Source organism: Nicotiana tabacum, chromosome 17 (genome assembly GCF_000715075.1).
Source record: "Nicotiana tabacum cultivar K326 chromosome 17, ASM71507v2, whole genome shotgun sequence".
NCBI lineage: Eukaryota > Viridiplantae > Streptophyta > Magnoliopsida > Solanales > Solanaceae > Nicotiana > Nicotiana tabacum.
Window position 1 is genome coordinate 33612235 of NC_134096.1, and position 17426 is coordinate 33629660.

General features: G+C 41.3%; 1 protein-coding gene across 1 annotated transcript; it reads right to left on the reverse strand.

Moving 5' to 3' along the window:
• Positions 1-13823: 13823 nt before the first annotated feature.
• LOC107813792 (tetrahydroberberine oxidase-like) lies at positions 13824-15413 on the reverse strand. The gene has a single exon (XM_075235470.1). It carries the CDS (start codon positions 15411-15413, stop codon positions 13824-13826), a length of 1590 nt encoding a protein of 529 aa, XP_075091571.1.
• Positions 15414-17426: the final 2013 nt, after the last annotated feature.

Consider the following 17426-nt stretch of genomic DNA (forward strand, 5'->3'; position numbering starts at 1 on the left):
CTCTCTTGGAGGAACCAGGTTCCTCTTTGTCACCATCCTTCCTCTTCACAGACTTCTTTACACTTTTCTCCTTCTTTTTAGACTTCTCACCAGACTTCTTACCACACTTCTCTCCAAACTTCTCTTATTCAACACCCTTTACTTCATCAAACTCCACAACTTTCACATATGAACCTCTCCTGGGCTTTGGAATCACAGATGTCTTATAGGATTTGTGAATTAAGGAAGCAGGTTCCTCATTCACCCCTTCATCGTCAATATTCACAACATGTGCTGAAGGAACATCCCCTTCATTCACCAGTTTTTCCCTTTCACCAGCCTCCTTCTTTTCTTTTCCTCTTTGTTTCTCTTCAGAGACCTATTCCCTCAAGCCAAAGTTAGACACGACACTTACCTCGCTCTGAAGGCCACTTAATTGTCAATCACAACTTTTCCTTTGGAATTCACCTCCAAACCACTCGTATCTATTCAAAAATGACTCAATAATATTAAATATTTCTAAAGGAATCAATTATATTTCATAAATTAAATTTCCCAAATTTTCCTCCAAAAAGTCGAAAAATCGACCCCGGGCCCGCTTGGTCAAAACCCGAGGTTCGGACAAATATCCTTTTATCCATTCACCCATGAGCTCGAATATGTAATTAGTTTGGAATCCGACCTCAAATTGGGATCTAAATCCACAAATTTCTGAAATCCCTAGTTTCTACCATAACCCCTAATTGTACCATGAAAACTCTAGATTTTAGGTTGATAATTCATAAAATGTAATGGGTAATTGAAAGAAAATGATATAGAATCACTTACCAACACTTTGGGGAAGAAAATGACTCTTGAAAATCGCCTCTACCCGTTTGGTTCTTGAAAATTGTTGAAGAAATGGCTTAAACCCGTGTTTGGAGTCTGTTTTAAGTCACTAAACAGGCCTTTATCGCATTCGCGAGAGGCCTGTCACGATCGCGATGCACAGCGGCCTAGGGCCTTCGCGTTCGCGAGTCTTTCTACGCGTTCGCGTAAGGTAGCTCCCCCCAAGTCTTCGTGTTCGCGACCCAGTGGACGCGTTCGCGTAGAAGAACATGACCCTTTCCCCCAGGTCCCTTAAACTATCGCGTTCGCGTGAGACAGATCGCGTTCGCGAAGGGTACCACCCCCAACGCTTCGCGTTCGTGAAGAAGAAATTTCCCCTGCCCCCATTTTACCTTTCGCGTTCGTGACACTACCTACGCGAACAAGAAGAAGGGCACACCAGAACAGCTGCTGCAGCAAAAATCTTTGATTTTCTAAGTGCAAATCACCCCGTAGCCTATCCGAAACTCACCTGAGCCCTCGGTGCTCCAAACCAAACATGCACACAAGTCTAAAAACATCATATGGACCTTCTCGCGTGATAAAATTGCCAAAGTAACACCTAGAACTCCGAATTTAGCACCAAATCGAATGAAATTCTCAAGAACACTTTAAAATTACTATTTTCTCAACTGAAGGTCCGAATCACGTCAAATCAACTCTGTTTCTCACAAAATTTCTCAGACAGGTCTTAAATATCATAATAATATGTTTCAACATTGAATGTAGAAGTTAGAAGTTCAAAAGTTTATTAGGCTTGAATCGATGCATGATTCGTGGTTTTAGCGTTGTTTGATGTGATTTGAAGGCTTGACTAAGTTCGTATCATATTTTAGGACTTATTGGTATATTTAATTGATGTCCCGGGGGCCTTGGGTGAAGTTCGGATGGTTAAAGGATTAGGGTTTGGAATCAAAGGATTGCTGAAGCTAAGAGCCTTCTGGTGTGTTCGCACTTGCGAGAATATTGGTCATAGGTAGGTCGCCGCAGGTGCGGGTGGAGTGACGCAGAAGCGAGGTTGGTCTAGCTTTGGGATTATCGCAGGTGCGGAGGGAGGAGCAGAATTTGGAACTTGGCTCTGGGCGCGCAGAAGTAGACGCGGTCTCGCAGGTGCGAGTCTTTGGTCGCAGAAGCGGCATGTCGAGGGTTGAGTGTAAGTCCGCAGGTGCAGATTGTTAACCGCAAAATCGGTGCCGTAGAAGCGGCTAGATGGACCGCAGAAGTGGAACCACTGATAGTGCATAATAATACAAGGGTTCACGATTTTTTTTAAAATCATTTTTGGACACTTCAAGATCGGGCTAAGGCGCTTTTTGAGATTAGTTTCGAGAGGTTTCTTGAGGTAAGTCACTTGTGGTCATTTCTATTCAATAATTTTGTTTCCCCATTGAATTTCCCACGTAGTCTGTGTGTTTTGAGATGTTATTTTGGGAGTTTGAGGCTAGGGATTTGGAGAGTTAAATTTGGGCATTTGAGTGACGATTTGGTATCAGATTTTGATAAATTTGGTATGGTTGGACTCGTGGTTGAATGGGTTTTCAGATCTTGTAACTATTATCGGATTCCGAGACATGGGCACGGTGGTCGACTTTGAGTTCACTTTTTGACTTTTGATTAAGAGCATAGTATTTCCTTATGGAATTGATTCCTTTAGCTCGTGTTGATTGTATCGAATTGTTTTGTGCCTAGATTCGAGGTATTTGGAGGCCCATTCACGAGGCAAGTGCGTTGTAACGACCCGACCAGTCATTTTAGGAGTTATTGCCCCGTTTCCCCCATTTCTGCTTCTTTTGTGCTTTTCAGTTATATTATGATGTATCAGATTAGTTGGTTTAAGTCCGAAGTGATTTCGAAATGGGTTGATACACTTAGTCTCTAAAGTAGAAGCTTAAGTTGGAAAAAGTCAATCGGATGTTGACTTATAAGTAAACGACCTCGGATGTGGATTTTTATGGTTCCGTTAGCTTCGTTAGGTGATTTTGGACGTAGGAGCGCGTTCGGAATGTGATTTGGTGGTCCGTGGTAGAATTAAGCTTGAATTGGCGAAATTGGAAATTTTGCGATATTCCGCCGACAGTGGAAAATTTGATATCGGGGTCAGAATGGAATTACGGAAGTTGGAGTAGGTTTGTAGTGTCATTTATGATGTGTGTGCAAAATTTGAGTTGTCCGTGCAGCACGTGAGTTGTCCGTGCGGATCCAAGTATTGATACCATAGCGCTTGAGTTGTCCGCGTAGCACGTGTGTTGACCGTGCACATCCAGGGATTGATATTATGGCACGTGAGTTGTTCGTGATTAGCGCTTGGGCTTTGGGAGCCCCTCCGGAGTCTGTACACACCCCCAGTTAGCGCATGTACCTATTGAGTGTTGAGTGCTGAGTGCGAGTGCCGAGTGCTGAGTGAAGGAGTGACATTGCTGTGAGGATTCATTACTTTTGTTGTTGCTACATTTTACCCATTAATTTCTTTGTAGCATTTATTGAGTTGATGTAATTTACCTATTTATTTCTGTTTATTTTAAATTGTGATAAAGAAATAATTGAATTGTTCTACTTAGCTCGTTACTACTACTCAGTTCCTTAGTTATTTCTGTTACTTGCTGAGGTGGTTGTACTCATGCTACACCTTGCACTTTATGTGCAGATCCAGGTGTGTTTGATCACAGGGGTCGTTGAGTTCGAGCGCGATCGAGTATCGGAGACTACAAGGTAGTTGCCGGCGTCTGCATGACCTTGACTCTCCTTCTATATTCCTTTCTGTCTTGTATTGATATTTAGACACTGGTTGTATTAGCTTGATTATCTAGATGCTAATGACTTAGTGACACCCCGATGTCGGGCTTTCCTTTTCTGCACTTTTGTTTTTATTTGAACTCCTTCATGAAGGGTTTTATGCTAAATAGCCTTGAAATTATCTTTGAAATCAAAAAAATCGTTGTTTTGGAATGAGTCGGCTTGCCTAGTTCCACGTTAGGCACCATCACGACAGGTTAGGTTTTTGGGTCGTGACAGATTGGTATCAGAGCCTAGGTTACATAGGTCTCACGAGTCATGAGTAGGTTTAGTAGAGTCTTGCGGATCGGTACAGAGACGCCTGTAGTTATCTTTGAGAGGATGCATAACCTTTAGGAAAATTCCACATTCTTGAATTCTTGTCATGTGAATCTGTTGATTCTAGTAACTAAACATCTGTTGTTTCATTATCTCACAGATGGTGAGGACTCGTACTACCGGTCAGGAGGGCCAGCCACCAGTACCACCATCCAGGGCCGCGAAAGGCTGAGGCCGTGGTAGGGACAGAGGTGCAGGCCGTACCGCAGCTGGGGCAGTACCTATAGATCCACCAGTTGTCCCAGATCAGGACCAAATTCCAGTTGTTGATGCACCAGATCAGGCACCACCTGTGCCTATTGTGATTCCAGGCCTCCAGGAGGCCCTAACTCAGATTCTGACAGCGTGTACCGGCCTTGCTTAGGCGGTCTCTATCTTAACGGCCGCAACCACTTCTCAGGCCGGGGGAGGCACATGCACTCAGACTCTTGTCGCTCGCACACCCGAGCAGGTTGTTCAGGGACACCAGACATCGGGGGCACTACCAGCCTAGCCGGTTGCAGTTGCTCAGGATTATGTGGTTCATGCTATGCCTGAGGACGATCAGCGTAGGTTTGAGAGGTTTGGGAGACTCCAGCCACCACCTTTCAGTGGCACAGAGAGAGAGGATGCTCAGGACTTTTTGGACAGGTGTCAGATGATACTCTGTACTGCTGGTATTTTGGAGACTTATGGGGTCTCATTCACTACCTTTCAGTTTTCTGGGGCTGCACTCAGATGGTGGGAGACTTACGATAGGCGTAGGCCTATTGGCGCATCACCCCTTACTTGGCAGCAGTTCTCTGTGGTCTTTTTGGAGAAGTTCGTACCTCGATCCCGCAGAGAGGAGCTGCACAGACAGTTCGAACGGCTTCGCCAAGGTGATATATCTGTGACGCAGTATGAGATGAAATTTTTGGAGTTGGCCCGTCATGCTATCTGGTTAGTTCCCACAGATAGGGAGAGGATCATGAGGTTTATTGATGGTCTCACTTATCATCTACAGTTGCTCATGACCAGAGAGAGGGTTTCGGGTGCTACTTTTGATGAGGTTGTCGACATTGCTCCGTAGATTGAGATGGTTTGCGGTCAGAAGAGGGTTGAGAGGGAGGCTAAGAGGCCTCGTGGTCAGAGTGGATTCAGCGGTGCTCCTTTTGGGGGTCAGTTTCAGGACGGTAGAGGTCATCATTTCAGACATGCTCAGACAGCTCAACCATTTCACCATGGTGCATCATCGAGACATTGTTCTCATAGTCATCAGCAGGGCCAGTCATCATTCAGTGCACTACCAGCGCAGAGTTCTCATCATGCCCCGCCCGCTCACATATCTTCGGGTAGTTCTTTTGGGCATCAAGAGCAGCAGTTTCGTCAGAGGAGGGGTTGTTTCGAGTGCATAGATTTTGGTCACATTATGAGAGATTGCCCTAGGCTATTGGGTGGGACTCCATAGTGGAGTACTTTGCCGATAGCACCAGCACCAGTTCCTCCACCACCTGCCCAACCAGCTAGGGGCGGAGCCCAATTAGCTAGGGGTCGCCCGAGAGGGGGAGGCAGATCAGGGGGCGGTCAGGAGTGTTTCTATGCCCTCCCTGCCAGACCAGATGCTATTTCTTTAGATGCTGTGATCACATGTATTGTTTTAGTCTGTCACAGAGATGCCTCCATATTATTTGACCCTGGTTCCACTTATTCATATGTTTCCTCATACTTTTCTCATTGTCTGGACATGCCCCATGAGTCCTTAGTTTCATCCATTCATGTGTGTACTCCTGTGGGCGACACTATTATTTTGGACCACGCATATCGGTCATATGTGGTGACTATTGGGGGTCTGGAGACCCAAGCGGACCTTTTGCTGCTCAACATGGTTGACTTTGATGTGATATTGGGTATGGATTGGTTATCTCCATGTCATGCTGTTCTAGATATTCACGCTAAGACGGTGACGTTGGCTATGCCGGGATTTCCGAGGGTTGAGTGGAGCGGTTTTGTAGATTATGTATCAAGTAGGGTGATTTATATTTGAAGGCTCAGCGTATGGTTGAGAAGGGTTGCCTATCTTATTTGGCGTTTGTGAGAGATGTTAGTGCAAAGACTCCTGCCATTGATTTTGTTACGGTGGTATGTGGTTTTCTGGATGTGTTTCCTGCAGACCTGCCGGGCATGCCTCCTGACAGGGATATTGACTTTGGTATTGATTTAGTGTCGGGCACTCAAGCCTTTTTCCATCCCACCGTATCGTATGGCACCGGCGGAGTTGAAGGAACAACTTCAGGAACTCCTTGATAAGGGGTTTATTCAGCCTAGTGTGTCACCTTGGGTTGCACCGGTTCTATTTGTGAAGAAGAAGGACGGTTCCATGAGAATGTGAATTGATTACAGGTAGTTGAACAAAGTCACAATCAAGAACAAGTATCCTTTGCCTCGGATTGATGATTTATTTGACCAACTTCAGGGAGCGAGGGTGTTCTCCAAGATTGATTTGAGGTCCGGTTATCACCAGCCCTATTTGGACTAATTCGTTGTTGTATTCATCGATGACATCCCGGTGTACTCTCGTATCCAGGAGGAGCACGCTCAACATTTGGGGATTGTATTACAGAGATTGAGGGAGGAGAAACTTTATGCAAAGTTCTCCAAGTGTGAGTTCTGGCTCAGTTCAGTAGCATTCTTGGGGCACGTGGTGTCCAGTGAGGGTATTCAGGTGGATCCAAAAAAGATAGAGGCGGTTCAGAGTTGGCCCAAACCGTCCTCAGCTACAGAGATTCGGAGCTTTCTTGGCTTGGCCGGTTATTATCATATCTTTGTGGAGGGTTTCTCGTCTATTGCATCGCCCTTGACCAAATTGACCCAAAAGGGTACTCCTTTCCGGTGGTCGGACGAGTGCGAGGAGAGCTTTCAGAAGCTCAAGACTACTTTGACCACAACTCCAGTAGTAGTTCTGCCATCAGCTTCGGGTTCTTACACCGTGTATTATGATGCCTCGAGGGTAGGTATTGGATGTGTTCTAATGTAGGAGGGTAGGGTGATTGCCTATGCCTCGCGCCAGTTGAAGACCCATGAGAAGAATTATCCTGTCTATGATCTTGAGTTAGCAGCCATTGTTCACGCTTTGAAGATTTGGCATCATTATTTGTGTGGGGTTCATTTTGAGATCTATAATGATCATTGGAGTTTGCAGTATCTGTTGAAACATAAGGATCTTAATTTGCATCAACGGAGATGGTTAGAGCTTCTTAAGGACTATGATATCACTATTTTGTACTATCTGGAGAAGGCCAATGTGGTGGCCGATGCTTTGAGTCATCGTGCAGAGAGTTTGGGGAGTTTAGCATATCTTCTAGCAGTAGAGAGACCTTTTGCATTGGATGTTCAGCCTTAGCGGTCCAGCTTGTTAGATTGGATATTTCAGAGCCAAGTCGGGTATTGGTGTGTGTGGTTTCCAGGTGCTCTCTTTATGACCGTATCAGGGAGCGTCAGTATGATGACCCCCACTTACTCGTTCTTCAAGACAGGGTTCGGCGAGGTGATTCTAGGGATGTGACCAGTGGTGATGATGACGTGTTGAGGATGCTGGGACGGATATGTGTTCCTAATGTAGATGGGCTTCGGGAGTTGATTCTTGAGGAGGCCCATAGCTGGCGGTATTCCATCCATCCGAGTGCCGCGAAGATGTATCAGAATTTGAGACATCACTATTGGTGGAGGCGGATGAAAAAGGATACAGTAGGGTTTGTAGCTCAGTGTCTCAACTGTCAGCAGGTTAAGTATGGGCATCAGAGACCAGGTGGCTTGCGTCAGAGATTGGAGATCCCAGAGTAGAAGTGGGAGCGGATCACCATGGACTTTATAGTTGGGCTCCCATGGACTTCGAGGAAGTTCGATGCTATTTGGGTTATTGTGGATCGGCTGACCATGTACGCGCACTTCATTCTTGTTAGTACTACTTATACTTCAGAGCGGTTAGCTGAGATTTACATCCGAGATATTTTTCGCCTGCATGGTATCCCAATTTCCATCATTTCAGATAGGGGCACTCAGTTTACATCGTAGTTTTGGAGGGCCGTGCAGCGAGAGATGGGTACTTAGGTTGAGTTGAGCATAACTTTTCACCCTCAAATGGACGGGCAGTCCGAGCGCACCATTCAGATATTTGAGGACATGTTGTGCGCTTGTGTCATTGACTTTGAGGGTTCATGGGACCAGTTTCTGCCACTCGTGGAGTTTGCATGTAACAACAGTTATCGGGCGAGTATTCAGATGGCTCCGTACGTGGCTTTATATAAGAGGAGGTGCAGATCTCCGGTAGAATGGTTTGAGTCAGGTGAGGCTAGGCTCTTAGGTACAGACTTGGTCCAGGATGCATTAGATAAGGTGAAATTGATTCAGGAGCGGCTTCGCACAACACAATCTGGGCAGAAGAGCTATGCGGATATGAAGGATCGTGATGTGTCTTTTATGGTTGGTGAGAAGGTTTTGCTGAAGGTATCACCCATGAAGGGTGTTATGAGGTTTGGGAAGAGGGGCAAGCTGAGCCTCCGGTTCATTGGGCCTTTTGAAGTGCTTCAGAGGATAGGGGAGGTGGCTTATAAGCTTGCCTTGCCACCCAGCTTGTCGAGTGTGCATTCAGTGTTTCATGTTTCCATGCTCCGAAAGTATATTGGAGATCCGTCCCATGTTTTGGACTTCAGCACGGTTCAGTTGGAGGGTAATATGACTTATGATGTAAAGCCGGTGGCCATTTTGGATCGGCAAGTTCAAAGGTTAAGGTCAAAGGACATAGCTTCAGTGAAGGTGCAGTGGAGAGGGTAGCCTGTGGAGGAGGCCACCTAGGAGATAGAGCGGGATATGTGGAACAGATATCCACGCCTATTCGAGACTCCAGGTATGTTTCTAGACCCGTTTGAGGACGAACGATTGTTTAAGAGGGGGAGGATGTAACGACTCAGCCGGTCATTTCGGGAGTTATAGCCTCGTTTCCCCCATTTCTGCTTCTTTTGTGCTTTTCATCTATATTATAATGAATCGGGTTAGTTGGTTCGAGTCCGGACTGGTTTCGAAATGGGTTGAGATACTTAGTCTCTAAAGTAGAAGCTTAAGTTGGAAAAAGTTAACCAGATGTTGATTTATGAGTAAACGACCTCGTATGTGGATTTTTATGGTTCCGTTAGCTTAGTTAGATGATTTTGGACTTAGGAGCACGTCCGGAATGTGATTAGGAGGTCCGTGGTAGAATTAAGCTTGAATTGACGAAATTGGAAATTTGGCGATTTTTGGTCGACAGTGGAAAATTTGATATCGGGGTCGGAATGGAATTCCGGAAGTTGGAATAGGTTCGTAGTGGAATTTGTGATGTGTGTGTAAAATTTGAGGTCATTCAGACGTGGTTTGGTAGATTTCGGCGTCGTTGGTGAATTTTGGAAGTTTAGAAGTTCTTAGGCTTGAATTCGAGGTTGATTTGGTGTTTTGATGTTTTGGGTATTTCGGAGGTTCGACTAAGTTTGGGTAGTGATATATGACTTGTTGGAATTGTTGGTTGAGGTCCCGAGGGGCTTGGGATGAATTTGGATGGCTAACAGGAAGTTTGGAAGTTGAAAAATACAGCTGGAGCTACTGTTCTGGTGTGTCCGCACCTGCGGATTTGCGAACCGCAGGTGCGAGCTTCGCAGGTGCGGGCTTGAGGCGCAGGTGCGCAGAGGAACCCCAGGTGCGGCTTGGTCTCCGCATATGTGATGACCGCAGGTGCGGTAACGTGACCGCAAAAGCGAAGCCGGGCGAGTTAATAAAAATTCATAGAAGCGGAAATTATCCGCAGATGCGCATATAGGGTCGCAGGTGCGGAACCCCTGGGCAGAACCCATATATATCACACTTCGCGAATTTTTGCCCTTTTTCCACGATTGTTGAACGGGTTTTGATCTTAGGGCAGTCTTTTTCAAGGGAGAATCACGAGACATCAGTGTGGTAAGTCGCTTGGGTTTATTTACACGCGTTTATGATATTTTTCCATTGATTAACCATGAAATTAGTAGGGGTTTAGGGTGAAATTAGAAAGGAGGGAGTTAGGGCTTGAGTTTTGGAGAGTTTTAGGTAGGGATTTGAGGGACCAAACGGAGTCCGATTTTGATAAATTTTATATGGTTAGACTCGGGAGAGGACGAGGGTTTTGATTCTGCCATTGTTGACTGGTTCCGAGACGTGTGCTCGAGGGCCAGGTTTTGGCCATTTTCGGAATTTTGGCATATTTTGTAGTTTTTATTGTGAAATTCGATTCGTTAGCCTATGTTGATGGTATTAATCTGATTATGGTTAGATTTGGAGCTTTGAGAGACCGCGTCCAGAGATGAGGGCATCCCGGAGTAGGATTTTACGCTGTTAAGGTAAGTAACAGTTTTAACTCTAGCTTTAAGGGTATAAACCCTGAGATTTGATATCACATGATTGTTTGGAGGTGATTCCCACGCTCGGTGACAGGCGTGTGGGTGCGAGGGATTGAGACTTGGTTCGTCCAGTGAGGCCTCATTGCCATCATCTGTGTTTATGTAGTTACTTGTTGTTGAACTTGTTTGCCTTCATGTTAGAGATCATGCTTAGGCTTTATTCATGCTCACATAATTTGTACTTAGTCATAGAAATTATTGTACATGTTTACCTCAGTCTCTATTATTTTGCTGATATGTTATGATACTTGATGTGGGGTGTGTCCCCTTATTGGTGGTGCATTGTGAGGCTAGAGAGGTACATGACTGAGTGAGGCCGAGGGAATGTTGTGAGGTATTATATTGAGGCACGTGAGTTGTCTGTGCAGCACGTGAGTTGTCCGTGCGGATCCAGGTATTGATACCATAGCGCATGAGTTGTCCGCCTAGCATGTGAGTTGACCGTGTGGATCCAGGGATTGATATTATGGCACGTGAGTTGTCCGTGCATCACGTGATTTGTCTGTGCTTAGCGCTTGGGCTTTGGGAGCCCCTACGGAGTCTGTACACACCCCCAGTGAGCGCATGTAACTATTGAGTGTTGAGTGCGCCGAGAGCCGAGTGCTGAGTGATGGAGTGACATTGCTGTGATGATTCATTACTTTTGTTGTTGCTGCATTTTACCTGTTAATTTCTTTGTAGCATTTATTGAGTTGATGGAATTTACCTGTTTATTTATGTTTATTTTAAATTGTGATAAAGAAATAATTGAATTGTTCTACTTAGCTCGTCACTACTACTCAGTTCCTTAGTTATTTATGTTATTTGCTGAGGTGGTTGTACTCATGCTACACCTTGCACTTTATGTGAAGATCCAGGTGTGTTTGATCACGGAGGTCGTTGAGTTCGAGCGCGATCGAGTATCAGAGACTACGAGGTAGCTGCTGGCATCCGCAGGACCTCGACTCTCCTTCTATATTCCTTTCTGTCTTGTATTGATATTTAGACACTGGTTGAATTAGCTTGATTATCAAGATGCTCATGACTTAGTGACACCCCCGATGTCGGGCTTTCCGTTTTTGCACTTTTGTTTTTAGTTGAACTCCTTTATGAACGGTTTTATGCTAAATAGCCTTGAAATTATCTTTGAAATGAAAAATATCGTTGTTTTGGAATGAGTCAGCTTGCCTAGTTCCACGATAGGCGCCATCAAGACAGGTTAGGTTTTTGGGTCGTGATAGGCGTGCTGGAGTAGATATTTGCACGGTTTGAGGTTAGTAACACTTCTAAACTTAGTTATGAGGGTATGAAACCCCGAATTACATGTTATGTGATTGGTGATGAGGTGACGCACATGCTAGGTGACGGGCGTGTGGGCGTGCATCCTAAGAAATGTGACTTGGTCGATTCCATTGAACTGTATAGTTGATAAATCTTGTCGTTACCCGTATTTCCACCATGTGATAGAGAAATTGAGTTTCTGTCATGTTAGAAATCATGCTTAGGCTACATGTTGGTACTGTAGGGACCCATAGAGGTCATGTTACATGTTGAATTATTTGCTAAATTGCCATTTTATATTCAGTCACAACTTTTATTTGCATATTATATCTCAGTCTCCGTTGTCCTTTACTGATACATTATATCATCATTATTTGGGATGATTATCATGATTCTTGAGAGCCCGAGAGACTGGAGAGATTGATGATTGAGTGAGGCCGAGGGATTGATTGTGAGGATATTTATGGGATAGAGCTGCACGCCGCATCATGTTTATTTGATTCATGCCATGATTGGCTTATTATAGCGCTTGGGATGGAATCGCCCCTCCGAAGTCTGCACATCCACAGTGAGCGCATGTATCTACTGAGTGCGAGTATGAGTGTCAAGTGCGAGTGCCGAGCGACTGGGAGGATTGAGTGGATGTGATGATGGAGTGACTATGAGGAATGAGTGATTGTTAGAATGGAGTGAATGGGAGGACCGAGTGACTGATACTATGTGAGTATGCATAGAATTTCATTACTATTTTGTACTTCAGTTGGCATATATAACTGACATGTAGATATCGAGATGTACTATATCTTGTTTCAATTGAACTCGACGTGATTTACCTGTTTGGGCTTTAATTGTTAAACTTGAAAGCATGCCTACATTTCTGTACCGAAATTCTTTAATTAAATTGTATCTGCAAAGCTCATCACTACTTTCAGCCCAATAGTTAGACTTGTTACTTACTGAGTTGGTTGTACTCACGCTATACCCTATACCCCGTGTGCAGATCCAGGTGTTTCCGGTTACGACGGTTGCTGATTCGTAGAGTTCAGACATTCAGATATCATCGAGGTAGCTTCTCTGGCATTCACAGACCTTGACTCTCCTCCCTTATCTTTCAGTTTATTTATTAAGTTCTACTTTCTAGACAATGTACCATACTATGTCATTATGTAGATGCTCATGTACTCCGTGGCACCCTGGTTTTGGGAAAACTTATGTATTGAGTTATGATATTCTATCCCATTTTATTAGATTTTTAATTATTTAAAACTATTTTAGTATATTTCAAAGTAGAAAGTGTTGAAAATATTTAAGTAGTCAGCTTGCCTAGTACCATGATATGCGCCATCACGACATGTTGGGTTTTGGATCGTGACACGTTATTATGCTTAACATTATAAGGTTATTTTTATAAATCGACATTGTATTCATGCTTTTATAATAATATAGATAGATAGATATAGATAGATAGATAGTTATAGATAGAATAATACTTGAGCAAACGAAGTTTCACAATCCAAACTTCACTTTGAAGGGGAAAATTGCATACATCAATAGACGAGCATATTCTAATAATTGTACTATATATTTTCCAGATTTGTACCATCAGAGGATTGTGCTACCTTAGTCGAGGGATTATTTTTTTTGTCTTATTCATGTTTTTTATTATTTTAAAAGTAGTAATTACTTTGTTACCTTTTATAAGATCATCGCATCTGCACCTTATATAATTAATTTGATTGGAACATCAACTTAATGACGAAACATACCTATTTTCTACAGTTTAGATGACAAGATTACAGATTTTGAGTGGCAAAGTGATAAAGGCTAGAAAGTATTGATTGCAAAAAGGCATAAAAAGGGATAATTATAAAAGTTAATAACTTAATTCGAATGCTTAATTTCTCATCAAAAACCGAAAGGTTTCTCCCCCCATGTATGTATCAATAAGTTGATATCCATCTGTCATTTGACGTTTTCATACTGCATTTTAAAACTAATTCAGCTATAGAACTAACTTAATTTTAACACAAAATATATATGTATATAGATATTTCGAATTTATCTACATTTTTCTGATAAAAATTCATTCATATCTCAATTATATAGTTAACAAAAGAGAGCAAGAATTAAAAGGAGAAACAAAAGTTGAAATTTCTTCAGCTTTCTTATCTACCAAATTTAAAACATTTATGGACCAAGAGGTGGAATACTTTGCTCATTCCTGAAGTAATTTCCTGGATCAACACTATATTTCACCCGAGCCAATTTTTCAAAATTACTTCCGAAATACATTTCACCCCAACTTTTTGCTTCTGAGTATTTCTCATTCCCATTTAATGTTTTTCCCAAATCCAAATCTCTGCTATTTAGATAAGCTGTTCTCGGCTTAGAAACAAACTCTCCCATGTAATCATAAATCCCATTGATCCAATCCAATTTTGTCTGTTCTACAGTTTGGTTTGGTTTAAGCCACATTGCAAAATATTGTATGTTATACAAATATCCCTTTCTATGTGGAAATGGAGTTGCATCCTCTAATATTTCACTCACTTTTCCACCATGAGGGGTGAATATCATAAGTCCAAATCCTGAATTGAACACATTCCATAACCCTTCTAATGCTTTTTTTGATAGAGGCTTTGTTACATAGTCTGACTTGACTTTGTAAAATGTTGGTCTCTTATCTCTCCTTTCTAACAAATCTTGAATTGTTGATCCATTTCTGTAATGATCTATCCTTATTGTTGTATCAATCCAACTCATTTCTTCACAATCCCTTGACTTTAATTTTAATTCCGGGAACTTCCTTCTCATTAATCTTCGAAGTTGGCATCTTGTCCCTAAATATAATGAGTTAAATGTAGTCTCTATCGACGGTTTCCCTAAAGAGTTCTTTTTAGGGTTTATATTTATTCTTAGGAAAAGCTCTTTAGGGAATTCATTCACTAGCTTTTGCCATTTCCTAACAAGCTTTGTTGCACCATTTTCCTGAGTTCGAGCTATGTTGAAGAAAGTAACAACTGGGGGAACATCGACTAATTGTAACTTCCAAGATAGAACCACCCCGAAACTAGCTGCACCACCACCTCGAATGACCCAAAATAGGTCTTCGCCCATGCCACTACGATCAAGAATAGTACCATTAACGTTTAGGATCATTGCATCTAGCACGTTATCTGCTGCAAGACCGTATTTCCTCATCAATGGCCCTTGTCCACCACCACTAATATGACCTCCAACACCTACAGAAGGGCAAGTTCCAGCGGGGAAAGCTAGGGTTTTGCTTTTGTTTGCAATGTTGTAGTAAAGTTCCCCTAGTGTTGCTCCAGCTTCCACCCAAGCAGTCTTTCCTTGCACATCAATGTCGATCCTTCTGAGGTTTGATAGGTCAACTAAGCAATAGGGTTTATAAGAAATGTAAGAAAGACCTTCATAATCATGTCCACCACTTCTAACCCTAGTTTCAAATCCAGAATTTTTACAACAAATCATGGCTGCTCGCACTTGTTCTTTATTTTCTGGAACGATTACCAAGTAAGGTTTCGGGACATTGGGATTGTTGAACCTAGCATTATGTATCGAAGATTCGAGTATAGATTGGTAATTTTTTGACCATATAGTATGAACAGTGTTGTAAATGTGTGGTTGATTTCCAGATTCAAGGGAGAGGCAACTATAGAAATTGGCATTGGCATCATCAAGTTTACGATGATGTATAGAGCTGACTAAGAAAGGAAGAAAAAATTGGGCAAAAAATATTGAACCAAGAGTAATCATCTCTGGTCACTTTAATCTCTTACGTTTGATGATTCATGAAATAGAAATATGTTCCTCGTTTCTTATTTAAATACTAGAAATTTGTTTGTAACTGATAATTAAGTTGCCTAAGGAAAAAGTTAATACTTCCATTGAACCTAATACGATTACATTAATGACCTTCTTAATTAAAACAAAAATTAATGCCGGCCTTTGTTAATTTGATTATTTGTTGGTTTTGTTTTGGGTAATAAAAGAATCTTCAATTCCGTTTTACTTATATATGTTGTGTGCATGAATCAATTAAATATTAGCTTGTTAAAGAACGACATAGCAATTGATGTACAACTGACGTTATATCATATAGTTTTATATTTATTCTTTTTGACTATTGAATATACATAATTTTCATTGGCAACTTTCTCCTTTTGGGTTTTTGGAATTATTTCCTTCCTACACAATATTTGAAATTTATTTACCAAAATTGTCCTAATTTTGTATATTACCTTCCCTAAACAAGGCTTACTTACAAATTATATACAATCAATTATTAGTGCCTTAAATTAGGGGATTTAATTACACTCATTTCCTTTTTTCTCTCCTCTCCTCTTTCCCTATTCATTGCCACCTCTCTCATCAATTTTTCCTTCTTTCTTCATCACTCTCTCTCACCGTCTCTCTCTTAATAAAATTTATGAATGAAATTGCAGATATGGAACCGGTGGAAGATGGCACAACCGCATAATATATATATTGCTTGAGGAACGAAATGAGCAGTTCGTGATTTTAGGGGGGAACTACTCATTCTTGCACCTATAATCTCACATGGGATATACTATGCTGTTATTCTGGGTACTCAGAATTCAAACTTCAATCACGCAAATTTTAGATCAAATACTATTCCCATTCTATCACAAGTTCACAACTACCAAATAGTTCTAGTCCTATTCTGTTTACATTTTGGGTCAAATTAAGAATTAATTTTTTTTCTCCTTAATTTATCTCTTTTTCTTTTCTTTATGGCAATGACTTGGGAGTTGAAAATAGACCTAGAAATTACAATTACCACCTTCATTCACAAAAAGACAATGATAAGTATATGTAAGCAAATGTCAAGGACGCAATTGGTATGTTATTGCATTACTGTGTGCTAAAGTCATCTTATAGCATTTTAAGTTTCATGTTGCTCTAATTAATCTGAGTGCTGTTTCAGGTGCAGAACTTCACGGTCTGCTCTTAGACTATCGTGCTTTTGAGTGTATCCATGATTTCAAGAAACTTGTAAAGTGCCTACAATAGTGAGAATCAAATAATTAGTTTTGCTTTCAGGAACCTTTTGAATTGTAATTTGGAGAGGTCATAGTATTGTATAAATCTACGTAGCATATACGAATAATATAGATGTATGGATCAAATCAGTTGTATACATTAAGCTAGCAAATATATACTGATATACATCCATGTTATGTTGAACCTCATGTAAATTCTGACCTTATATATGAAAAAGTCACTTCTTTCTTTGCTTCAGTAATTATAGAACTATTATAAATCTCAAGAAGCAATTGTTGATTGTATTTGCAAGAACAATATATGGTACAATAACATACAAATTTAAAAATAAATTTCGTACAAATTTAATACAAATTGATATATCTACAATAACATACATAGTAAGAATAAATTTCATACAACTAATTATATATTATACAACTTATTTATAACTTATCTACAACTTTCATACATTATTTCTACCTAGTTAAATACAACAAAAATATCATACAACTTAAATATAATTTTTATACAATATGTCTTTTGTATATATTTCGTATATGATTTGTATATTTTTTATCTGTGGTGTGTGCTTCTTCCTCTCTAAAAATCCAATAAAATCGTAAAATCTTTCGACAAATTTGATACATATCAAAAAATTTATGTAAAAAGATAGTATTGATAACTTAAATACAAATTTTATACAACGATTCATACATTATACAACTATTTTTTAACTTTCATACAACATTCAAATAAAAAAAT